Here is a 27,357-nt window from a genome sequence, read left to right as displayed (position 1 = left end):
CTGTCTCTGTCTCTGGGTCTCTATCTCTGTGTCTGTCTCTATCTCTGTATATGTTTTGCTTCCACTCTATGGCAAACATCCTGGCAGTCATGACATGGCTTAGCTTCTTGTTCTCAGGAAACACTAAGGGTCTGTGCTGTGTCAGGCTCTTTGCTAAGTGCTGGTGTTGCCAAGATGACCAAGGCACGCGCCTTCATTCCCAAAGGACTGTGTCAGGGAACTGGGGTGCACAGACACAAATGAGGCATCAGGTGGCACTAGCTCAGAGATGGGAGGCCACAAGAGGAGGGGTTACAGGGTGATCCAGAGTGCACTGTGGATCCAGATTGCTGGTGCCCTACCCTGGTTCTGTCCCTTCCTATGCTTACATCTCTGCTGTAAGTAATTCTGGAATCAAAACTGATGCTGTGAACTCTCTCGCTTATGGGGAGACATGGACATCCCCATTCACAGTCAGAGGAGAAGGTTTGGGCCCTGAGATCACCACAAAAGGACAGGGTTAGCCTGACAAGTTTTCATCTTCTGAATAAATGAGACCTTGTAGCGTTCTGTTAAGTTTCTCTCTCCTAAACGAAAACCTCACTTTTCTTGCATCTTTGGCAACCCTGATTGTGAAGATGTGTCGTGGCATGTGAGCATGATCGTATAAGTAGATGGATGGTTTTATCTATCAGCAGACTCACGCAAACTTAGTTATGCTGCATCTTCTTCTTTAAATTCACATTATCATTATTTCTGTTGGTGAGCTGGTCCTAAGGTCTTCTGTTTTTGGGACTTCTTTGCAAGTAAACTTCTTTTCCTTTCTGAAGACTATTGTCTCTGCCCTCTCTCTCAGACCATCGACTGCCCTTTGCCTCCATTTTGACGGTGGTGCTGCTTCATTGAGTTTTCTGGGATGCCATGCATTTTACTCAGAACAGAGCCTCTTACTTGGCTCTACAGACTCGCTGGCTGTCATCAAGATGAGTTAGGCACAGAGGGAGTGCCTGGTGCTGATGATCCTGGGATTCAAAAATAGTGTGGTGCATACCTGTAGCCCCAGCTGCCTGAGAGGCTAAGGAGGGACGATCACAGCCTAGGAGTTCTAGTCTAGCCTGGGCAACACGGTGAGACCCTAACGCTAAAATAAAATGAATAGTATGTAACCCTGGATCCCCAGTGCTCTACAGTCTGGTCTGAGAGACCCCTCCACTTCCAAAAAGAGATTTAAAAACTTAATTTTTTAATTTAAGAGACTCTTTCCAGTTTGTTTTGAAGTATCTAGTTCAATCAGTAGAGCATGACATGCAGATCTCTTGTGTGTGCTTTTGTTACTTAAAGATTTCCCATTCTGGGTGGCCATGGTGGGCCTGTCATCCCAGTGCTTTGGGAGGCTGAGATGGGAGGATCACTTGAGGTCGGGAATTTGAGACCAGCCTGGGCATCAGAGTGAGACCCCATCTCTACCAAAAAAAAAATAATAATTAGCCAGGCGTGGTGGTGCATACCTCTTGTCCTTGCTACTTGGGAGTCTGAGGCAGAAGGATTGCTTGAGCCCAGGATGTTGAGGCTACAGTGAGCTATGATTGAGCCACTGCACTCCAGCCTAGGTGACAGAGAGACCCTGTCTCTGAAAAAAGAGAAATATTTCGCTTTTCCATATGATGCATAGGGTAAGATTAAGTAGATTTTTAAATTGAAATTTGAAATCCTGGATAAATATTGTGTAAGGAAAAAAAGTCATTTAATTCCAAGTCATCTATTCTACTGGGAAAACATACCTGACTTTTCAGACATCCTTCTAATTCTGCAGTGAACACGTTTTTCTTGGAATGAGTTTTATTTTTTTGCAAAGTAGTTTTTTCTTGGGGTTATTGCTTTTTGCACTTGCATCACATTTAATTAATCATGTTTTCTCAAGTGATCCCTCATTAAAACACACTGTCTTTTGAAGTTTATGTTAAAATAACCCAGAATCATGATGAATGGGTTAGAATATAAGTCAGGGCATAATAGACTATGAGGTGCTCTATTTTAGTTAGATGAATTATTCTGCACTCTTTAATGAATAACATAAATTAGCATAATGAAAAAGCATATATCACAAGAAAACAATGTGACAAAAATCTGACACTTAGTAAAGTCAATTAGAAGGGGAAAACATGTATTTTTAGTCATTTTTTTCCCCTTCTTGGGTGTTCCCTACTACAAATGAAGCTCAACTAAGTCCTGCATCTCCCAGTTTACATGTGTATAGCAAGATGGAGGTTTTGCTTTACCATTAAAACAACAACTTCTAGGATTTACCAGGCATATTCCAAAATGTGTTGCTAAAATATTCAGTAGGGAAGCACATGGAAATAATAGTTTTTATCTCTGGGGCACGGTACGTTTTTTCAATTAGATTTTTTTTAATGGTTATAGTGATAATAGCAATAGTTCCCAGCTTGTGTTATCCGGAAGCGTATCCTCTCCACCCACTCTTAATACATGTGAGTAATTAGCTTGATAACTTAACATTAATCCTTAACCTCTGCTGGTCAACATGCCAGATTCCAGGCAGTAATGCGCCTTGTGGGAATGACTTATTATGCATAACATATTGCACCTGTCAAGCTTTGCAGCTGCCAAACATCTATTTTGAAAAATAATAGAGTGATTTGAGAGTGCCTTTAAAGTCTGCTTTGTGCTTTTGCCACACAGTCATCCCCAGCAAGAAATTACATGTTTCTACAGTTGTTCTGTATGAAAATGGCCAGAGACTGAGATGAGGCCAAGACAGCAGGGGCCAGAGAGGTCTCGACCGCCCTGAATGTTGTTACCTTGAGTCTTGGTCTTGGAGAAAAAGAAACCAGCACATGCAAAGATCAACTTACTGCTTTACAAAGAGGGTTGTTCTTTCTCAGTGACAAGAATCCGATAAGAGACCTGTAAGAGCTGAGTAAGGGTATCAGTCATTTATTTGGGACACTTGGAAGGGAGAGAAGAAAGAGAGACATTTGGGCCGGACGCAGTGGCTCATGGCCTGTAATCCCAGCACTTTGGGAGGCCGAGGCAGGTGGATCACCTGAGGTCAGGAGTTCAAGACCAGCCTGGCCAATCTGGTGAAACCCCGTCTCTACTAAAAATACAAAAATTAGCCAGGCGTGGTGGTGGGTGCCTGTAATCCCAGCTCCTTGGGAGGCTGAGGCAGGAGAATCACTTGAACCCGGGAGGCGGAGGGTGCAGTGAGCTGAGATCGCGTCGTTGCACTCCAGCCTGGGTGACAGAGTAAGACTCCATCTCAAAAAAAAAAAAAAAAAAAAAAAGAAAGAGAGACATTTGGAGTGTATTTCGTGAAGTCACATAAAGCAAAGGAAGAGTAAGCATCTCAGGCTTTCGTGGGGATCAGCCATATTTGGACGACGTGTAAAACAGCTCACTGCTCTCCAGCCCCAGGAGTTTTGATTCTACGAGTGTAAGGTGTATCACCAGAATTTGCAAAAGCTTCCAGGTGAGGCTAATATCACTGGTTCCAGTACCACGCTTTGAAAGCCACTGCTTCAGTCAGTCATGCTGCCGGGCTTCTCTCTGGTACCTTTCTTTGCTTGATAAGAGGTGCCAAGTTCTAGCTTTGGAACTGTCCATTCTCCATCCCCCAGCTTGGACATTCTTCTGGGCAGCCGTTTTTGATTCAGGTTATGTACAACTGATTAAATGTGAGCTTACTAAGTAGAAGTCAGTGGTGGTGTCCTCAGCAGAAACATCATTATAGGCTCACTTAGAATCAGTAGACTCATTTGTCAAATGAGAGGGCTGGAGTCACTGTCTGGCTGCCATGTCTTTTGAAACAAGAGTTTTGATTCCACCTTGTTGACGGATAAAGAGGCCATTGTCAATTCCTCTGAACATATGTGTTCAGGGACAGAGAGTGGGTCTCCTGGGAGAGAATGGGTCATTAGTAATCAAGGTCCAGGTATGGAACAAAGATCAGGAACATAAAGCTGAAGGTCTCACCAGAGGGTGCAACATTTTAAAAGTAGATTGGTTACACCTGGGGAGAATTGTGTGCTTGGCCAAATCACCTCATTATGACTGTGTGGTTCTTCCATGTTTATTCGAGCAATCAATTTTCACCAAAACTGGACTACTTGATTCTAAACAGTTTACATTATGGATTACAAATGCCTTCTTATGATGCACCCACTTGCTGTCAGATTGAAGTACTTTATGAAAGGAAAAACCATTGTCAGCGAGATGGACAGATGGGTTGTTACAAAACACCATGTTCTGACATTTGCTGGGAGGTGGCAAGGAGGCCAAAGTGAAGAAATGAACATTGATAGTGAGTTGAAGCAAATTGAAAAAATAATATGTGAACATATTAACACATAGATTATTAACTGAGGTGCAGGTTGAAGTGTGGCTGAAACAATGTAGTATTTGTCCCTTGGCTTTAATTTATTTTAGTCACTTCTGGATTGAATAATGCACCTCTAACTCCATATGTTGATGTCCTAACCCCCAGTTCCTCAGAAAGTGGCAAAGTGGCCTTATTTGGAAATAACGTCGTTGGAGATGTGATTAATTAAGATGAGTCATTCTGGAGGAGGGTAGGACCCTAATCCAATATGACTGGTGTCCTTACTGAAAGGAGAAATTTTAACACAGACATGCAGAGATGTGAGGACACGGATGTGAAGGTTGGAATGCTGCCACAAGCGAAGGAACTACCAGAAGCTCAAAGAAAGTCATGGAGCCAATCTTCCCCGATGGCCTTTCTGAGAGAGCATGGTCTTGCGATAACTTGGTCTCACACTTCCAGCCTCCAGAACCGAGAGACAATAAATAAATTTCTGCTGTTTCAGCCCCCCTGGGTTGTGGTGCTTTGTCATGGCAGCCGTAGGAAACAAAGTCATATGTTTCAATGTGAATTTGAAATTATACTAAGAATAGCACTTGACAGTATTGCATTTTCATGTTCTCCCAAGTGGGGTTTTGATATGTGAATCTAATTTAGTGTAACCTTGCATTAAACAACTGTGTAGATTCTCTTCTTTACATGGATATTATGCCTTTGCAAAGACTTGAAACAACCATACAATGTAGAAATTAATTAGGCTGCTCTTATTTATAAGCAACTGGAAACCATTTTCTTTATTGTTGTATCAAAACTTACTGAGGGATTTTAGAATTCTGACTTCTCCATGGCTAATCGCATGATTAACTGGGATTAATCAACCTCCAGGTGGGGCCCCAGAGCTCTCTGAGACCTTCTATGTTATTGAAAGTCACTCCTTGTATGCAAAGTGGTCATATCACTGAACTTGGCATTTTGCCAGCTAGACTACAGCCTTGACCTTGGATGGTCACAGGTGGTTTTCATAGACATCTCTGTGATTATCTTGTAAAGACATTATTCATCTCATTTGAGAAAAGAAGACATTACTTTTTCTGAGAGCTTACCACCCATGATGGATGAGTAGTAGCCTGGCATTTGAAATAAAGCCTTTGACTTTAAGTAAGGTGTGCTTACTATTAAAATATTCTTTGTGTTTGAATCAGTAATGGTTCATACATTTTTTAGCCTTCTTGAGCCCCAATTGACTCATCTACAAAGGGAGACTGTTGAACTTGAATTGCTATTAACTTGCAATTCTCAGGATGTAGAATTTTCCCCTGACTCTTGTGTTGCCACTGTTGCCAATGGCTTTCACATGTTATTCAAATGTGTGACAATGACTAACCTGATGATTCGGGACAGTCTTAGGCGTGGTAATTTTGAGGTTTAGAGCTATCATTGAACACTTAGATTCCTCTGCAGCATGGTAATTTTGAGGTTTATTGGACACTTAGATTTCTCCTCCAACCCCATTCTTTACTTTTCCTTTCTCCTCAGACATTAGTGGAAATTCTAAGTTCCCCACTATATGCTCATTTCCATGATGTGGTTTGTGTCATCGTCTTGGTCCTGCCCTTGAGTATTATGGAATTCAGTAATATGTGTGTGATCTTCCTTCTTCACACTCAGCAGGATGGTCCCTGCATTGTGTTTTTCTCTTCTGGTTTTGATGTTTTCCTTTGGCATGGTAAATGTTTTGGAGAGAGTTACTAGACGAATTAGTTAATCAGAGGATAAAATATTAGCGGGCAGAAAATCTGAAAGTTGATCACTTGCAACTCCTCACCCCTTTTCCCTTGAACGGCTTTGAGAAATTTCGCTAGGAATTCAGGATGGAAAAGTCAGCGTAGCGGGGTAACATGTTACAGGGACACTGTAACCTCTTTCCCTTGGAAAGTTCACTGTATTATGAGACAATGACATGCCATTAACGAGTTACACTTGTCTTGTTTTCACCAAGAAGATGGATTGAATGGCCCTCAAAGATCTTCTCTGAGTTGTAATGATATGGTATCATCTGAGTCAGAATGCTACCGTTTACAAACATTTTGAGTGGGTATTTGGAATCACTTGTTGGGTCCTTTTTCTTATCCTGGTTGTGTTTAGAGAACAGGCTTGGTCAGATTCAAATAGATCTTACACTTTGACACAGACCAGAATGCCCATTGATGAAAATACTTTGCACAGAAGGACTGCTGGTGAGGTAGAAGTTCTCAGAGAGCTCTGGAGTCCTATGTGGCTCATGTGATTAACTATAAAATTGGAATTTCAAAAGCCCTCATAAATTTATAAGATAACACGACTGGGCGTGGTGGCTCACGCTTGTAATCCCAGTACTTTGGGAGGCTGAGGCGGGTGGGTCACGAGGTCAGGAGATCGAGACCATCCTGGCTAACACAGTGAAACCCTGTCTCTACTAAAAATACAAAAAATTAGCCGGGCGTGGTGGCGGGTGCCTGCAGTCCCAGCTACTTGGGAGGCTGAGGAAGGAGAATGGCGCGAACCCAAGAGGCGGAGCTTGCAGTGAGCGGAGATCACACTGTTGCACTCCAGCCTGGGTGACAGAGCGAGACTCCATCTCAAAAAAAGAAAAAAAAAATTATAAGACAACACAAATAATGGTTTTCAATCATTTGTGCATAAGAGCAGCTATTGCACACTACCTTTCCCAAGGTGGACAAGGTTGGATCCTGATGTAGCCAAGAAATGTCGCAAGTCATAGTTTTAGTCTATGCAACTTTAGTTTCTGCTAAAATTTTTCTTGATGAATTTTTAGTTATATTTATTTATAAAACATCCTATATTAAGAACACAACACCTACAACAGTTAAGGAAATAAAAGACCTAAGAAGGCTTCAAAACACTTCTAGTTATTACATATCACCTAAAGTACACTATAGCCAGTTAAAAATTCGCATCATGTCATACTCTTTGCAGATAACCATGGTGAAGAATGTCCCTGGAGGTGAAGGTTGCAGTGAGCTGTGATCTCACCACTGCACTCCAGCCTGGGTGACAGAGTGAGACCCTGTCTCAAGAAAGAAAAGAAAAGAAAACAATGTAATTCGAAGTCATGTAAAGTTATTTAATATTGTTTTCTCTCTGTGTTGGTCTTGCATAATTTTCTTCTTTGATGATTTTCATTATTCACCAGAACTTTGAAATGAAATTGACATTTGTTTTCTTAAAGACATTTCTTTTTTTATGGTTGAATAATACTCCACTGTGTATATGTACTGCTTTTTCTTTCTTTCTTTTTTTTTTTTTAATTATACTTTAAGTTCTGGGATACATGTGCAGAACGTTCAGGTTTGTTACATAGGTATACACATGCCATGGCGGTTTGCTGCACCCATCAACCCATCATCTATATTAGGTATTTCTCCTAATGCTATCCCTCCCCTCGCCCTCCACCCCCTGACAGGCTCCGGTGTGTAATGTTCCCGTCCCTATGTCCATGTGTTCTCATTGTTCAACTCCCACTTATGAGTGAGAACTTGTTTGGTTTTTGGTTTTCTGTTCCTGTGTTAGTTTGCTGAGAATGATTGTTTCCAGCTTCATCCATGTCCTTGCAGAGGACATGAACTCATCCTTTTTTATGGCTGCATAGTATTCCATGGTGTGTATGTGCCACGTACACCATTTGGGTTGGTTCCAAGTCTTTGCTATTGTGAATAGTGCCACAATAAACATATGTGTGAATGTGTCTTTATAGTAGAATGATTTATAATCCTTTGGTTGTATACCCAGTAATGGGATTGCTGGGTCAAATGGTATTTCTGGTTCTAGATCCTTGAGGAATTGCCACACTGTCTTCCACAATGGTTGAACTAATTTACACTCCCACCAACAGTGTAAAAGGATTCCTATTTCTCCACATCCTCTCCAGCATCTGTTGTTTCCTGACTTTTTAATGATCACCATTCTAACTGGTGTGAGATGGTATCTCATTGTGGTTTTGATTTGCGTTTCTCTAATGACCAGTGATGATGAGCTTTTTTCATATGTTTGTTGGCCGCATACATGTCTTCTTTTGAGAAGTGCTGTTCATATCCTTCACCCACTTTTTGATGGGGTTGTTTGATTTTTTTTCTAGTAAATTTGTTTAAGTTCCTTGTAGATTCTGGATACTAACCCTTTGTCAGATGGATAGATTGCAAAATTTTTCTCCCATTCTGTAGGTTGCCTGTTCACTCTGATGATAGTTTCTTAGACATTTCTATTGTTCCTTTAAACTGTCTGGCACTCAGCTTCCCACTAAAGTTTTTTGTTTTTGTTTTGAGGCGTAGTCTCACTCTGCCACCCAGGCTGCAATGCAGTGGTGTGATCTCAGCTCACTGCAACCTCCGCCTCCTGGATTCAAGCAATTCTCCTGCCACAGCCTCCCGAGTAGCTGGGATTACAGGCATGTGCTGGCACGCCCAGATTATTTTTGTATTTTTAGTAGAGATGGGGTCTCACCATGTTGGCCAGGCTGGTCTTGAAATCCTGACCTCGTGGTCCACCCGCCTCAGCCTCCCAAAGTGCTGGGATTACAGGCGTGTGCCACCATGCCTGGCCAGTTGTTTTTAAAAGTACAGGTGGAAAATAACTGCTGGTTACATTGAAACAACAATATGTTCTTCTTGGATGAATATACTTGAAGAACACAATTCTATTAGTTTCAGGAAAAGTATATCAAAGTTATAATGCACCCTAAGGGTTTCAGGATCTGCCTCCCCTCCCCACCCCGGCAGACATCTACATCTGAAGATACTCAAGTTATTGAAATAAAATGGTGTGGTATTTGTATATAACCTGCAAATATCCTCCTATATATTTAAAATCATCTGTACATTACTTATAATACCTAATACTGTGTAAGTGCTATGTAAATAGCTGTTACACTGTATTGTTTAGGGAATGATGAGAAGAAGAAAAGTCTGGCATTTGCTGTTCTATATATGTTCTTTAGATACTTTATCTACACCCTATAAAAAGATAATTAATATTTTTATTTATTAAATAACGTATATTTGATCCCAAATGCAAGTCTTTGTTCAGTTTTTGGTGTTATCATGCCAAATCTCTTGGACATTTACATCATAGGAAACAAAATAATGAGCCTACTTCCTAAAAGCTCCATCCAGAGAAGATGAAACATTTCATCAGCTCAGTCTATTCATATCATTCTTTCTAGCTCCTCAGGACCTAATAACTAAAGCTTAAATTCCTTTGTATGACCTCCTACTCCATTCATTTATTTCTTCAATCAGTACCATTTGTGAAGACCATTTACTCTGTGTCAGGCACGCTGCTATGTGCCAGAGTGCCAATGGCAAACGTGCTAGGGATAGACACTACCGCCAAAGTTTTTCCAGGCTGGGGGGCAGATGATCGTTAAATTAAAACAACACACATAATTTACACTTGTCCACTTTGTGATAGAGTGCCTGGGAGGAGAAGTGCAGAATGTTATAAGAGCAAGCAACAGAGAGAGAGAGCTGTAGCAGTCAGGGCGTGGGGGTTAGGGAAGGCTTCCTGGTTGAAGTCTCATTTTCTATGAAGAAAGGACAGTATGGGAAGGCTGGGTGTCTGGAGGCAGGTGTATTTCTTTCTATATGGTCAAATATTTGTTTCCTGTAGAATTCCATTAAATGTGAAATATTTGTAGAATACAAAGAGACTTTTTTCTTGGTTAATGAAAAGACTGCTGAGGATATTCCATAACATTTGAAAGAAATCTTACTTATGAACAACAAATATATAAAGAAAGGCCTCCTCCTGAACCTTTTAAATAGACTTTTTATTTTGTAGAGCAGTTTTAGGTTCACAGCAATTGAGCAGAAGGTACAGAGAATATCCACATGCTCTCTGCCCCCACCATGCACAGCCTCTCCCATTACCAACATCCCCCACCAGAGTGGGACATTTGTGACAAGGGATGAACCTACGTTGGCACATCATCATCATCAGGGTCCATAGTTTACATATGCTTCACTCTTGGTGTTGTATGGTCTATGGGTTTGGACAAATATATAATGACTTGTATCCATAGTTTCATGTATTGCTTTAAAATAACTTACACCAAGCATGGACACAAAATTATCCATTCAGGGTCACAACTAATTATTTGTAGTGTCAAAGCATTGATTGGTAAAGTTAAGGTCTATGGTGGGTTTCCTGACTGATTTCTATTTCAAATGTTCAGTTCCATTGTTAGACACTAGTTTGGTATGTATTTTGGAAATTGTAGACTGACTAGTTCTTTAGCTGTTCCATGCCAACACCTGGCTATGTTGAAGGAAATGAGTGAGATCTGTTCCTGTTTTCTCTTTTCATATGGTGGTATCTAGAGAACTAGTTTTCATTTATCTTTATTCTTCCCATGTGTGTTGTCTTTGCATGAATGATGTGTTTTCTTTACTTGAAGCTTTTGAAGAATTATCTTTCCTTAAGGAAAAATCAAAAGGCTAGAAATGAAAAGACTTGGAAAATGTCATTGAAATAATGGCCGGGTGCAGTTGATTGAACTTATATAAACTCTTTGAAAGTCGGATTGACTAGCATTCATGTTTGATCTAGTTAAACCAATAAAATACAGGATGTAATCTTTATATAATTACAAAAGTCCCACTGTCTAATCCTACCTGGAGGTTACGATGATGGTTCTAGAGGCAAATGTGTTTCTAGCCTAATGTACTTTGACTCTTTATCTTTGTTGGCTTTAAGCCAGAACAAGACTTTATTGCAAATACTGTTATTTTATCTTTGTTGTCAAATGGCTTAACTGGTGAAGGCTATTGTAATCTGACAAAGGGCTTCTGCTGGGGCAGGGTATTGAAATATACTGGATTCTTGTATTTTTTTATTGCTCTTCTGCTCAAAGAGTACTATATGTAAGCAACATAGGTGGATCGTGATGGGGTAGCACCTGGCCTAAACAAAGTGGCCAACATTAATTGGGGGTTTATTGGCATCCCTGCTGCTAGTGGGCATGGTTCTTAGAAGTTCTTAGTAGAGATAAATAGCATAGCACATGATGACTGATACAGGTAAAAGCACAGAACAGCTGCAAAACCTTGGCATGGGGGCAATTATTTTAAGAAAAACAGGAAACCCAAAATCCAAAAAGGAACTAGGGATGCATTTTGAGGGCAAATATATATGTGGATGCATGGATGTGTGCATCTGTGTGTGTGCATGCATATAAAATTTCCTTGTGGAAAAACCTCACAAATAAATGCAAAAGATGAATGAGGGGCTTGAGAATTTTTGCAATAGACAAATGATCATTGAACCTAAGTGATACTAATAGTTGCTAAAATTGATTTTTAAAATGGTGAACAATCCACAATTAGATAAGGTAAAAGAGACAGACTATCCACGGTAAAGGAAAACAAATGGCCAGTCAGGAAATTAAAGTAAAAATACCAATACCATTGCCCACTCATCCTGTTGGCAAATGTTGAAAAATTGCTTCCACCCAAGGAAAAAACAGAATGGAAAGGCATCCTTTTACTGCAAGTTTTATTTGTATTTTAGTATTGCTAAAATACTGTATCTTAGTATTTTCAATACTAAATACTTTTGAGTCTCACTATAATAAGACTGAATCAGTTAGTCTAGGGTGAGTATTATCCGTTATAAGCTGGGAGATATTAAGTCTAGGATTACTCCCAAACTGCTAAAGACAGTATAATGACAAATGACAACAAAATCACATCAATAATAACAAAGGATTTTTTAAAAATCCTGAGCCAAACATTTTGATAAATACAAGGATTATCTTTTTAATCATCCCAAGCAGCCTATGACATGCTGTCCTCACTAATTTTAAAAAATCATTCTAATCGTAATAATTGTTTATGCATGCTTGCCATTGCCCCAAATATTTCTTTGTAATGACAGAGTTTTTCATTTTGTGATTAGTAGAAAATTTTGCTTGAAATGAAAATGCCTTGCTCAACGCAATGTATTGATATTAATTCTCAATTCAAAATAGGCTCTGTGGCTATTGGCTTCCTTCTCATTTTGATGGGTGTGTATAAGCTAATGGTATGGGGAGCATTGAATTGAAGGAAAGAAGGAGAGTTGGTGTGGGGCAGGGCAGGAGGGTTTACACTTAGGAAGGGGAGGTTGGGCAGCTGAAGACAATCTCTGCTGCATCCTTTGTGCTTTTGTTGTTGAAGTTTGGCCATTCAACATACACAGTAGAAGGGAACAAAAGAAAGCTAATCAAGGTGTGTATTGGTCTGTTCTCATGCTGCTAATAAGGACATACCTGAGACTGGGTAATTTACAAAGAAAAATTGATTTAATGGACTCACAGTTCCACATGGCTGGGGAGGCCTCACGATCATGGTGGAAGACAAAGGAGGAGCAAAGGCATGTCTTAAACGGTGGCAGGCAAGAGAGCATGTGCGGGGGAACTGCCCTTTATAAACCCATCAGATCTTGTGAGACTTACTATCACGAGAATAACATGGGAAAAACCCGCCCCCATGATTCCATTACCTCTCCTAGGGTCCCTCTCACATCACATGGGAATTGTGGGAGCTACAGTTCAAGATGAGATTTGGGTGGGAACACAACCAAACCATATCAAAGTGTGTCCTGCACAGGGCTTCTCAGGACTCTAATCCTTTATTTTTGTTTTAATGAACTCTCTGATATTTGCTAAATTAAAAATATTATTTCCAGAGATAAACTCTTCTGTAATGAAAATCCTGCAATGTACTTTCTATTTACGTGATCTCCCCTCCTATTCTCTGCTCCACCGCATCCATCTGAACTGCTGCTACCTCAGCGTATGGCATTTAGGACTGTTGGACCAATCTTCATCTTTCCTTTCAAGGTTATAAATCTGGAAATCCTTCAAAATCGTGTCTGCATCTTGTTCCTTTCTTCACCTGTGGCTTTTCCTGTTGTGTTGTTTACCATTGAGGTTAATCACTGGCTTTGTCACTCTGCATATTTTACTTGGTTTCCCTGACTACAGGTTTCTTAACTGTAAAATGAATAAATGAAGCTTATGTCATTTTGTGATATGATTACATGGGATGAGTATTAAAACATCAAGGCACATTTCTGCCACATAGATTTGGCCACTGTAATAATAATAATGATAGTCAAAGGTGTATTGCCACGTTAGTGATATTTTTGTCAACCTGTTGACAACAGTTGCTGTGCCTACTTTTGGAACCCCAGACAACAGTTGCCGTGCCCACTTTTGGAACCCCAGTCACTCTTGCATGGCCTCAGAAATGTGCCTTCTCTGTGAGGACCAAGAGCTGCCCTCCCTTGCTAACGTGATACAGACAGTTAAAGAGGAAACATGGAGTCCTGTCCCCAGGGAAAAATCTAGTTGAGCAACCAAGACACAGACAAAATAAAGCATATCATTCAGCAGGAGAGGGTGTGATAAAACTCCAAAGAGGAACCCAGCAAGTGCAGAAATAGCTGAGGGTCCCCTGATCTTATCCAGAGATAAGGTCCTGCCCATCTGCCTAGGAAAAGAAACATCCAGAAGGGAAGGAGGTTTCACCTGTGCCCATGTCAAGGATTCTAGTCCAAGGAGCAGAACCCCGCTGACCTGACTCAAGAAGACTCAAAGCCTTCAAACCAAGATGGTGCTGAAAAAGACCTTCAGGAACTGGCTTTGACCTAGTCTCCAAGGTCTGAGGCTGTCCACTTCAGCCCTGAGTCTCTTTAGAAGGTGCCTCATTGCTTCCCATCGCTGGTTGCGGAGGAGCTTGGAACACTCAAGTTGAGTCCAGGATGTGCTTAGACAGGTGTAGTCCTTGGAAGTCCTGGCAGGAGCCAACTCTGCACAGGGGAAGCAGGGGAAGCTTTAACTATGAAACCCCTCCAGCATATAGCCCTAATATTTACTTCTTCTCAGCCTTAACTCCCAATAATTCCTTCACATACCCAAGATTTTAGCCAATCCTGTATGAATCTACACACCACGCAACATGCTGAGGCTGACTGTCATGTAGGAAGTTCTTCAAAGCTGCCCTGCCCCAGCCCCCAGCTTCTGCATGCTCAATGCCCGGCCCCTGCTTTTTGCAGTTGTCGTGCTGTTTATGACCATCCCCTAGTCAGCCTGGCCCCTCTGAACTTTTAGCTTATAACCAAGCCAATGGCTCCGTTTATCAAACCTCAGTTTTATAAAAGGGTATGTTATGCCCTCTTACACGCTTTCTCCTAACATCTCATTTTCCAGTAATTCCACCACGCCCATCATTTGTCCAGCATTGGCCTCTGCCCAATCTAATTATTTATCTGATGTAATCCCTGCCAAAAATCATACCGAACTTCACCCTAGGCTGTTTGTATGTGTCTCCAGCTTCAGACCTTGCTGTCTCTATGGGAGGCATAGATGTGGGGGGAGAGATGAGGTCCCAGATGTGGAGGTATGGAACTCAGTAGGTGGTAGGTAGGTTCATATGAGATTGGCTAAAATCCTAAGAATGTGTAGGAATTATTAGGAGTTAAGGCTGAGAAGAAGTAAAAAGTAGGGCTATATGCTAGAGTGGTTTCATAGTTAAAGCATTGATATGGGACCGAGATCTTTTAAGCCAATAATCTTCACATTGAAGAAGATTGCCAATCCTATACAGCTGAGATTTATTTAGTGGTTTGGGGGGGATCCTATAATTAAGCTATTATTGGGAAGGGACATATTCAGATATATTATTGGCAGTGGATGGGCAAAATGTGGTATATCCATGTAGCTGAAACTGACAGTCAAAAAGATGAAGTACCAATATATACTACAATGTACATGAAGCAAGATTGCTGTGGCATTTAGCATCAAGAAGCCAGACACATATTGTATGATTCCATTTATATAAAATGTCCAGAATAGGCAAATAGATGAAGACAGAAGCAGATTTATTGTTTGCCAGGGTAAGGCAAGTAGTGGGGAAGGCAGAATGGGAGTGATTACAAATAGGTACAGGTTTCTTTTTGGGCTGGTGAAAATGTTCTACAATTAAATAGTGGTGTTGGTTGCATAGCTTTCTGAATATACTCAAATTGTACAATTTAAATGAGTGAATTTTGTGAATTATATCTCAATAAACTTGTTATAAAAGTATTTTCTAAAAGATATTTTTTGGTTCAATTTTCTTTTCTCATAACTGCAAACATATATCATCTTGCTCTATCGATACTGGTATCCTTCATATTAAAAGTTTAGACATTCAAACATAGGAAATGGGAGATTTTGTCTCATCTCCACCTTGAACTTTAGAGAACTAGAGGTCGTGACATTTTAGCTATTGGGTGATGGTTTCTGCTAGCTTTGCTACCTATTCCAGCCTAGCATAACCTGACTTAAAAGATCCCAACCAGAGGAAAAAAAATCACCAAAATCTTAGTTATGTGGAATACAGAAATTCTAATGTTCAGGATAATAAATCATAGTACAATTTTATTTATTTATTTATTTTTTTGAGATGGAGTTTTCCTCTTGTTGCCCAGGCTGGAGTGCAATGGTGCTATTTCAGCTCACTGCAACCTCCTCCTCCTAGGTTCAAGCGATTCTCCTGCCTTAGCCTCCCCAGTAGCTGGGATTACAGGCATGTGCCACCACACCCAGCTAATTTTATATTTTTTAGTAGAGACAGGGTTTCACTATGTTGGCCAGGCTGGTCTCGAACTCCTGACCTCAGGCGATCCACCCGTCTTGGCGTCCCAAAGTGCTGGGATTACAGGCGTGAGCCACCACGCCCGGCCCCAAATATTTGTTATATATTGAGTGTATCTATTGTTTCATTTAGTTACCCCAGTGGCCTGATGGCATGAGATATTGCTGTTAGGCTTGCTTTACTGATGGATAAACTGAGGCATGGGGATATTAAGTCTCTTGTCTGTGATCATATGTTTTGTGAAAGAGTAAGAGAAGGCTTTTCACGTGGGATCTGATGTAGTTTGGATTTGTGTGCCTGCCCAAATCTTATGTCGAATTGGAAGGATGGGCCTGGTGAGAGGTAATTGTATCATAGAGGTGGATTTCCTCCTGGCTGTTCTCATGACAGTGAGTGAGTTCTCACAAGATCTGATGGCTTAAAAGTGTGTGGCACTTCCCTTTTTGCTCTCTGTCTCTCTCCTGCTCTGCCATGGTAAGATGTGCTTGCTTCCCCTTTGCCTTCCGCCATGATTGTAAGTTTCCTGAGCCTCCCCAGCCATACTTCCTGTTAAGCCTGCAGAACTGTGAGTCGATGAAACCTCTTTTCTTCATGAATTACCCAGTTTCAGGTAGTTCTTTATAGAAGTGTAAGAGCAGACTAATACAAGATCTTTCTCCCAATCCCAAACTCTTATTTCTGTAAATTGGTTGAGATCAAAAGCATCCACAACGCTTAAGTTGTAAATTTCTCAAAACTGCTGACTGTTGGCGGAACGTCTAGTGTTCATTTACCTGCTTCACTGCTCAACACACCATCAAAGTTGCCTCAGACCCTTTTTCATTTCAGACAGCTTGGAATCTTTAGTATTTTATATGTCTTTATTTACATCATGAAATCAACAACAAAATGAAACTTAGATTACAAACACATTTTCTATCATTGGAAGGGAAGGACAACAGGTTTTGCAAGATTGGGCATTTGTGAAAATGCAAATATTCAAAAATTATATGCATAAATTATAATTTTAAATTAGAAATCTGTGTATGTGTAGCTTTCTAATGGATCAGTATTTTTCCTTTTTCTTTTTGCAGAACAATGGTTCCCTGGTTTGGTGCCAGAATCACAAGCAATGTTCTAAGGTACGTTTCCTATACCTGTATGAATGGTGCAAAAAACTTTTAATTTTGGAATAATTATAGATTCACAGTAAGTTGCAAAGACAGCACAGAGAAATCATATATGCCCAGTTTCCACCAATGGTTACACTTTAAGTAATTGTAAACAATATCAAAAGCACAAAATTGATATGCATGCAATGTATGTGTATGATTTTGTGACATTTATCATGTGTAAGATTGGATTTACGTAGCTACCACTGCCATCAAGATACAGGTATCAATGGTTCTATATACTACTGTATTTTATTGTTGTTTGTAATTTTCTGTTAAAAAACATTAAGAAGAAAATGCCCTCTGGTTAGACCAGAGAAGATTTAATGTATTCTATGTATACTTATGTTATTTTGCATGTATTTTGGTTTCTTTGTAGGAATTGCTGTTTAAATAATTTGATTTTTTCATTAAACAGTCTCTTTTCCATTTTTGAGTATTCTTTGCTGCACACTAAAGTACTATAAACTTTATTATGTTACTCATTTATATGTTTGATATAATACAATTCTTACCTCAATCCCAATACACCAAAATCTTTGTTTTTTAAATATATATATGATGGTACTCCAGCTCCAGTCTGAAGTAGGTTTTGTAATCAGATTATGTAAATGAGTAAAGTTTACAAAGTTTGCTAAAAACATTGGAGCAAAACTTTGGGATCATAATAGTGTTTCATAAAATTTATTTCATGGATATTACTTTTAGTCCTGAAATAGAAATACACCTTTATTTTATAAACAACAAGTAATCTAAGGAATATATAATAATCTTGAAATAGCATATTTATGAAAAGGATTATTTTGTGAAAGATCTTTCAAATACATACAATAAATTATTATAGAATAATATTCCTAAACCAAAAACTTTGTTCTAATGATGCATTTCCACAGTCATGCTCACTGAATACACGAGTGTTACTTTAAAATAGAGCAGAGTTCCTACGTGAATGTTAAATAATTTGATGAAGATAAGCTTTGCTTATCTCTGACTGTCTAGATACTAGGCAGGAATGAAATGCCTGGTTACAGTCCACTTACTCTTTTAATGCAATGTCCTAAGCATTTGTTCTGTCCAGACATTTTCTGGTATTGATTATATTAATTGGTCTTCAACTGGAATTTTAGATAACTTTTTCATGCCATCATTCCAGATAAAGCACATAATGCCGTGAGGTTGATTAAATTTCATAAGTATTCTTTTTGTCCAATGTCGTATTAATCGTGTATTATAGGAATGATAATTTGTTACATTGGTAATACTTCTTATTTAAGCACTCATTTTTTCCATATCCCATCAGAAAATTATGTTTTGCAGACTTACAAGGAATTTGATTAGAACAGGCTTATTTGAATTACTTTAAAATTATTGCAGTGAAAGAAATTCGTACACTAGGGATCATAGATGGTTAAACCATATTTTGCAAATAATTAATCAAGGCTGCCATGAGAGACTTTGAATTTCACAAGGAAAGAAAGCAATCCTTTTTGTCAGAAAGCAAAAATCAATCAATAAGTCACAATTAAGCCCAACTGAAACTCTGGAATATATTACAAAGCTGACAGAAATTGAAGGGTTGTCTTTAACTTGGGATCCTTGGGAATCTTTGGGAATGAATCTTGCTTATTAATCAAAGTTTGACTCCTTTGGATGTTATCACGACTGGATACCTGTGCAGATAATGACAATTTGCATTTCTTTTGGGATTCATGAAGTACTAGGTGGGCTTTTTCTCTTAATGCATAGGTTAATAAGGTTACTGGTAATCCGTAGTCACGTAGTCATCAGTTTTACAGATGGGAAAATTCAGGCATGTACATATTGATGATGGTTCTGTAATCACTCAACAAACCAGTAGAGACATATACATCCCTGTCTTCTACATTGTGTTTCTTATAGGCCAACAGCTCTAGAAACCAGTTTGTACAAATATAGGGAGAGAAAAGTCAGAAAACTCAGAAAAGTCAGAAGCAGTGTTAATGATATAATTTTCTGATGATATATTTTAAAAGATTAGGTTCGCATAATGTTTTCTAGAAACCACACACTTTTTAATCACTTCTGGTGACCATCTGCAAAGCCTGTCAGCTCCTCCTTCAGAGCCCCTGTGGAACAGATCTCATCTAACCACTCTTCCCACCTCCACCCTGCCATTCTCTCTGTCTGGGATGAATCCAAGAGCATCCCGATGGGTCTCCTGGCTTCCACTCTGACCCCAAACAATCACATTTCCTCATGGCTGCTGGAAAGACCCTTCAAAAATATAAGTGGCATTACACTGCTGTCTACCTTAAACCTAATGATTCATTTCCATCTCAGTCAGACTAAAATCCAAAGCCCTATTCTGATTCTCACTGGCTGTCTCTTGACTGCCTGTGCTCTGTCCCCAACTTTGTTGTTGTTTTTGTTGTTTGTTGGTTTTTCGAGATGGAGTCTTGTTCTGTCACCCAGGCTGGAGTGCAGTGGTGCAATCTTGGGTCACTGCAACCTCTGCCTCCCGGATTCAAGCAATTCTCCTGTCTCAGCCTCCCAAGTAGCTGGGATTACAGGCGCCTGCCACCATGCCCGGCTAATTTTTGTATTTTTTAGTAGAGATGGGATTTCTCCATGTTGGCCAGGCTGGAAGAAAACATTTTAACTGTAGAGATTCGTCTCTGTGCTTCATCTGACTTCAAGAGTATGCTGGGTTCGACATAACGGAATCAGCACCATGAGCTCAAGGGTCTTTAGCCCCCGCACCACTCAACCCTAGAGAATATAGAAGAGTGCCTATTGTCCAGCACAGGTCTAGGCCAGTGGTTCTCAACCAAGGGCAATTTCCTCCCCCAGGAACAATTGCCAATGGCTGGAAATATTTTTGATTGTCACAGTTGGGAGTGAGGAGTTACTGGCATCTAGTGGGTCAAGGCCAGGGATGCTAATAAAGAACCTATACGGCACAGAAAAGCCCTCCCACAGCAAAGATTATCTGGCTCCAAATATTAGTAATGCTGAGATTGACAAACTCTGATCTACACATTTGTGAAGTTATAAAAGAAATTAAGAGCATAGTCCTCAGCAGTTTTACTTTATTGTATCAAAGAAAATAAATGTGTAGTTTACTGAGCACAAGGTATGTGCCAAGCACCTTTTTAGGGGCTCATTATGTCTAGGAATTCTGATTGTCATCACGTACTCTCTAACACTGGTGAGAGAGATTGCTCTTTGCCTACTAATCTGGTTTCTCCTCTTCTCTGCTAGTCGAAAGCTCATTCCTCACCTGAGCACATTGTCACCTTGCATTAAACATCTATATTTCCCCAAGCTCCATTGCTTCTAAATGTGGCCAGTAACTAATTTGTTGCCCAAGTGGAATTTCAAAATGCCTCTTTTAAAGGGAAATGATTTAGCTAGAAAATGCACTCATTTGTTCTCTTCCCCTTGTCTTTCCCTGCTTCTTAGAGGGCATACCAATGGCAGGGGCCCCAGCAGCTCTCTTGGGCCATGAGGTACTTTTGAGGATGGAGTCCAGGCCGAGAATAACTGACAAGAAAGATAGAAGGAACCTGGCTCTTTGATACTGTGGGGCCCCATACCAGCCTTGAACATGAAGAGGAAACACCTTTCTATCTTGCTTAAGTTACTGTTATTTTACATTTCTTTTGTTCTATGAAGATGGAATTGTGTGTGAGTGAAATTAATCTCGGCTTCATCTTGGAATGACCACCTTCATGTCATAGATGCTCAGAAAAGGTGGGTGACTTTCTTACAAAGTCACTTTACTAATAAGTACCAGTAAATCCCCTACACAGGATTTGAACTGAGTTCTGGTGGAATTAAAAGCCAGTGATTTTCTCATTGTATACCTCACACATATGAAGATTATAGAATAACTTTTTGAAAGTTATGAAAGATCTCTTGCTCAATTTAGTGGTTGATTCTCTTGATGCACTAGGTTTTTTTTTTTGTTTTGTTTTTGTTTTTTGTTTGTTTGTTTGTTTTTTCCACCCTTATAGCTACTGTGAATAGTGTAACTTCCTGGCAAAACTGTGACCCAATTCTAGCAAATGAGCCATATTTTCTCTTTCTTGCTGTTATGTTCCTGTTGTCTGGTGGGAAGTCAGAAAGATACAGCCTAAAGATGGCCCACTCTTCTGATTCAGCTTCATTTAGGGATACGTAGTAGATTCCCGGAGAAATAGATTCCTTAGAAATTCCTCCATTAAGGTGATTTTTCTTTTCTTTTCTTTTATGTTGAGAGAACATTTAACCCATAAGAATGCGGTATGCCCTTGGCCACTCCAGAATAAACTGTTCGCAAAACTGACATCTAAACACAGTTTCAGTCTCGGATGATTCAGGGCAAACCATTTATTTCTTAATTTAGAGACGGGGTCTCGCTCTGTGTGCCAGGCTGGAGTGCAGTGGCATGATCTCCGCTCACTGCAACCTCCGCCTCCTGGGGTCAAGCAATTCTTGTGCCTCAGCCTCCCCAGTAGCTGGGATTACAGGCACCTGCCACCATGCCCAGCTAATTTTTGTATTTTTAGTAGAGATGGGGTTTTGACATGTTGGCCAGGCTGGTCTCAAACTCCTGGCCTCAAGTGATCTGCCCCCCTCAGCCTCCCAAAATGCTGGGATTACAGGCGTGAGTCACCATGCCTGACCAAGCCTTTTAAAATATATCAAATCTATCCTAAAATGATGCCTTTACAATCACTTATTTTTAGTAGTTCAATTTTAGTAGTAAGTAAATAATAAGATCACCTATTTCTAATCAAGAAAGTAAATATACACCTTTGGCGTAAAAAATAATGTATTTTAAAAATTCTATCTAAATATGTTTTGCAAACAATTTTTATCTTAATTTCTTTTTTTTCAGTCCAAGCCACACTAAATACTTTTTGGAATGAAATATTACTATAGTAATGTAAAACATACTGATGAAACATGATATATTTCCATTCTAATAATATTTTTAAGTTGGTCCAATCTTAACAATGTACCTTACTTTTATTTTATTTTATTTTATTTTATTTTATTTTATTTGAGACGGAATTTCGCTCTTGTTGCCCAGGCTGTAGTGCAGTGGCACGGCCTTGGCTCACTGCAACTCTGCCTTCCAGGCTCAAGTGATTCTCCAGCCTCAGCCTCCTGAGTAACTGGGATTACGGGTGCCCCCCACCATGCCTGGCTAATTTTTGTATTTTTAGTAGAGACAGGGTTTCTCCATGTTGGCCAGGCTGGCATCAAACTCCTGGCCTCAAGTGATTCACCTACCTTGGCCTCCCAAAGTGCTGGGATTACAGGCGTGAGCCACCACGCCCAACCTATTACTTTAAGAACCTATTTTCATTAATCTTTCTCTTAAATAACAAATTACCCCATGCCAAATATAATGTAAATCAGATCCTATTTTTTCCCATATATTATAATGTTGTGGCTGTTCAGCCCTTTTATTTATGTTTCTAGTTTAACATTTTCTTTAAATACATTTCATTTGCTCGTTCCAATAGAGTCTGATTAATCCCGTTTCAATAGATACTCACTGAGCATCTACTATGCCCTAGGCCCTAGTGATAAAGTGATACAAAGGGTGAACTTGGTCTTTGCATTAATTTTTTACTTTTTTGCTCACTGAGAAAATTCCCAGATATTGTTACTTCATCCATTCTTAAAAACTCATGCAATATTCCAGCCTGGGGCGGTGGCCCACGCCTGTAATCCCAGCACTTTGGGAGGCTGAGGTGGGCAGATGACAAGGGCAGGAGATGGAGACCATCCTGGCCAACATGGTAAAACCCCGTCTCTACTAAAAATACAAAAATTATCTGGGCATGGTGGTGCACGCCTGTAGTCCCAGCTACTTGGGAGGCTGCGGCAGGAGAGTCGCTTGAACCCTGAAGGTGGAGTTTGCAGTGAGCCGAGATCCAGCCTGGCGACAGAGTGAGACTCTGTCTAAAAAAAAAAAAAAAAAAAATTCATGCAATATTCCTTATGAGTCCCCATTACTGTACCAATGGGGACATAACCACCTTCTCCCCCCTTACTTTGCCCATTAGAGCATTTGTGTGCCTTTAGAATCCATTTCTGCTTTTTCTCTTTGCTAATCTCACAATTCTAACTCTTTTCCATCATTCTGAAGTTCCTCTGTACTCACCCATTAATGGTTAATGTGTGAATAACCGAGTCTCTATTAGGCTCTGCTCATGGTCTTAAGGCTCAATTCTCATGTTCGTAACTTATTTGTTACTCTGGGATGGAAATATTTGATGAAGAAAGAGAAAACTATTTGAGTGAGCCACAGACACATGGATCCTAGGACTGACTATGTTAAGAGTTAGATGGCTCTTCTCAGTAAGGGAACATAGGTGATACAGACCACTGAGATCATTGTTTGCATGAAGGATGGAGAGAAGAATTCTAAAGCTAGAGAGAATATTTAGGAATATCTAGTGCAATTCTTTCATTGTAAACTTCAGGAACCTGAGGCCTGAAGCAATGATATATCCAGCCAAAGACAGCCTCCAGCTCAGAGGAAATGCTTATTCTTACATTCTATTTTTCATTGTATGTAATTTCCCTAAAAGCCCACTTAGGAATGATTTAGAGCATTTGACAGGAAATTCAAATTCATGGGCAAGATGCCCTGGTGTTTAGTCATAGCACAGAGTCAAAATATTGTAATGAGCCATATTAACATCTATGTTTCCCAGTGGCTTTTTCTGGTAGAGGAGGACAAATATCCTTCTCTCTACCCATCCTATGTTCATGACCTAAGTCCTTTTAACACAAGAGATTAAGAAGAGAAAAACTTGCAAATTTATTTAGTAAGATTTACATGCTGTGGGAGTCTTCCTAAATAAATGAAGACTCCAGTAAATGGTTAATTCTATGTATTTTTCTAGTAGCTTTGACGAAGAGTGAGTACTGATGGAGAAATATGATAGGACAAAAAGGGTGTGATCTAGTGGAGATAAACTGGGGAATTTAGCAAGGCCTGTTTGTTCAGGTTCCTCTTTGTGACCCTTCATCTTCAGAGATGAGCATGTTCCTTTCTTCCAGGGATCGGGAGGCCCTCACATGAGTGTCTTCTGACCTGCTTCTTGGGAATATTGGAAAAGCTTTCCTAAGCTGTATGCCCTGCATCGGGGAGAAGCATATGTGTGGGTGAGGAGGGGAGGTCAGAGAGACTTTCCTGCTTCTGTTTTTTAATATGCCAAGGTGCCATATTTTGAGTAGTGTGTCCTGAATCCCATCATCCTTTTCAATGTAACTTTTCATTAAATGCAGTGTTCTAGGATAAGGTTAGCAAATGACTTCTAAAAAAACACCAGATAGTAACCATCTTTGTCTTTGCAGCCCATAAGGTATCTGTTGCAACTACTCAACTCTGCTGTTGCAGCACAAAAGCAACAGTAGGAAATACATAGACCAAGAAGAGTGGCTATGTTCCAATAAAACATTTTTTGTAGATACTAAAATTCCAATTTCCTGTAATTTTCACATTATAGTATTTTACTTATTTTTTTTCTAACCATTGAAAATGAAAGAACCATTCTTAGCTTACTGGTTCTACAAAAACAGGTGGCAACCTGGATTTGGCCTGCTGCTGTAGTTTGTCAACCCCTCTTCTATGACATTACATTCACACAGACAAAACTAAACCCAAACAAAACAATAAAAATGCATTCTTCTGACAATACAAAGACATATCTTAAAATAAAGTCAAACAAAAATGGACAGTTTCTGACATTGCTTATAGAACATTGTTTGTCAAACTGCAGGGATTTGAAATAATGAATAGTAAACAATAGTGGAAAAAAAAACTTCAAATAAATCACAACTAATTTTTGAAAATCCAGTGTTAAAATGTGATGATCAGAGTCAAGAAAAATTGTGAAAGACTTGAAAATTGGCAAAAGTAAAGATTATTTTTCTCTCTATTGCACTTCTCCAAGTTCTGTCCAGTGTTCAGTGCTTTGAACTATTTTCCCACTCTGCAAATGGTAGAAAATTGATAATGAAAATAACTCTTGTCCATGAAAATGCAAATAAATTTTGTCTAGTGGAATGCACTTGATGCTTCATCCAGGAATACAACATTTTGCATGTATTTGTAAATCCATTTCAGCACCAGCATTCCTTATTGACCCTATTCATCCATCCATCCATCCATCCATCCATCCATCCATCTTAATCTATCATTTATCTGTCCATTGTCTATTTATCTATGGGATTTTTCCTTTGAATCAAATGTAACATATGACTATTTCTTGAGTTAAATAAAATCTTTGGTACATTTTCATCTGATATTTGCATGAGTCTTGTCTTCACTTTATAAAATATTTCTCCACTTTAGGAGGCCGAGGCAGGCGGATCACGAGGTCAAGGGTTCAGGACCAGCCTGGCCAACATGGTGAAACCCTGTCTCTACTAAAAATACAAAAATTAGCCGGGTGTGGTGGTGCACGCCTGTAATCCCAGCTACTCAGGAGGCTGAGGCAGGCGAATCGCTTGAACTCAGGAGGTGGAGGTTGCAGTGAGCTGAGATCGCTCCACTGCACTCCAGCCTGGGCAACAGACTGAGACTCTGTCTCAAAAAAAAAAAAAGATTTCTCCTTTAACCTTCAGCTCAGAGTTATGTTTCAAAACCTTGCATCTAACAAACAATGGCATGCCACTTAGTAACAACCACCTATCTGTGGGGAGCCTGCATGCTTTTCTTTCTGCCTTTGGGTGCCAGAACTCACTGGCTTGACTTTTGTTCCCCATTTGGTTTGGAGCGTATGTGTTGAAAAGTGGTAATTTAGGGCCCAATCTTGGTGCCTTGGCTTACAGCTTTGATCTCAGTGGGAGTTCAGTTCTTATAAGGGCTACAACTCCTAACTGTTAGTGATTTTCCAGCTTTATTCAGAACCAAGTTTAGAGGTGAGGAAGATTGGTTTTGCTTATATAAAAATCTGGACAGCTTCATTTGCCATCTGTGAAATTTATTGAGAGAGGGCCAAACCTCTGAAACACATCTGAATATGACTGTGGAAATTTTTGTTTTGCGTGAGATGCTTTCTGTGATTTATGTGGTAATGACTGTAAATCCATAGAGCCCAAGGAAGACATTTCTTAGGAGCAAAATGAAAACTCGGACATACATGAAAATGCACTGTGCCCAAGTACCCAAGAACCAAAGGTGAACGTTTTTTACCTGATTGCAGTTCTAATATGTAGTAGATCAAAATTTTAAATGTTTAGATACTTTAGACCTGTTGCAATACTTACTGTTGCTTATACAATATCTCTTGACTTTATATATGATACATTTCAAGAATAATGTTGCTGTTCACCAAGCATCTGTTGTCCAACTTATTGATCTCCTTTGGAGCAAACAATGACTTCACAGCCAAATCACCTTTGACAATGATTTCAGGAGAAGTGCAGGCTTGTGTAATTCAAAGAGAGAGATTTATGCAGAAAATGTCTCAAGTCGGGTATAATTAATTCCCCTTCATTTTGGATATTAATGTTATTATTTCCACAAGTACATGTCTTTACTTACATGAGATCATGTCTTTATTTTTCAGGAGAAAATAAATATGATGTGAGAATAAACATTAGAAGAGATAAGAGAAATATTCTATTATTTCCTTAAACCAACATTTTGGACTTAACATTTGTGTAGAATGCATGCGAAAAGAAATTGTTAGTGTGTGTGAGGTTTCAACTAGTGTTCTTTTGAAAAAGCCATCTTATGTACAATATTATATTAGCATGATTAATATAAACCACTGGATGTAAATTTCTCCAGCTGTCCTATAGCGTGATGCCACAAGATAATTATAAGTAGCCTTGGCCTTTTGTGCTTAGTAAGACATGAAGTCTCTCTCTCTTTCTCTCTCTCTCTCTCTCTTTTTTTTTTTTAAAGCTTTATTGCTCACACAGAGCCTGTTGGTAGTCTCTTCACACGGAGGTGCGTGACAACAGGGTCTTGCTCTGTTGCCCAGGCTGAAGTGCAATGGCACCATCTCGGCTCACTGGATCCTTGACTTCACAGGCTCAAGTAATCCTCTTGCCTTAGCCTCCTGAGTGGCTGGGACTACAGGCATGTGCCACCATGCCTGGATAATTTATTCTTATTCTTCTTCTTATTATTATTTGTAGAGACAAGATCTCACTATGTTGTCCAGGCTGGTTTGAACTCCTGAGCTCAAGCCACTTGCACACCTCGGCCTTC

General features: G+C 39.7%; 1 protein-coding gene across 1 annotated transcript in view; it reads left to right on the top strand.

Moving 5' to 3' along the window:
- Positions 1-27,357, top strand: part of ANOS1 (anosmin 1) — a 202,553-nt gene that overhangs the window by 15,011 nt on the left and 160,185 nt on the right. Inside the window, exon 2 of the mRNA XM_054472957.2 lies at positions 17,070-17,117. Within this exon, the coding sequence (XP_054328932.1) occupies positions 17,070-17,117 (48 nt within the window). The remainder of the gene's footprint in view (positions 1-17,069; positions 17,118-27,357) is intronic.

Source organism: Pongo pygmaeus, chromosome X, assembly GCF_028885625.2.
Source record: "Pongo pygmaeus isolate AG05252 chromosome X, NHGRI_mPonPyg2-v2.0_pri, whole genome shotgun sequence".
Classification (NCBI taxonomy): Eukaryota; Metazoa; Chordata; class Mammalia; order Primates; family Hominidae; genus Pongo; species Pongo pygmaeus.
The sequence above is the reverse complement of the archived record's forward strand: the minus strand, read 5'-3'. Positions and strand labels throughout refer to the sequence as shown.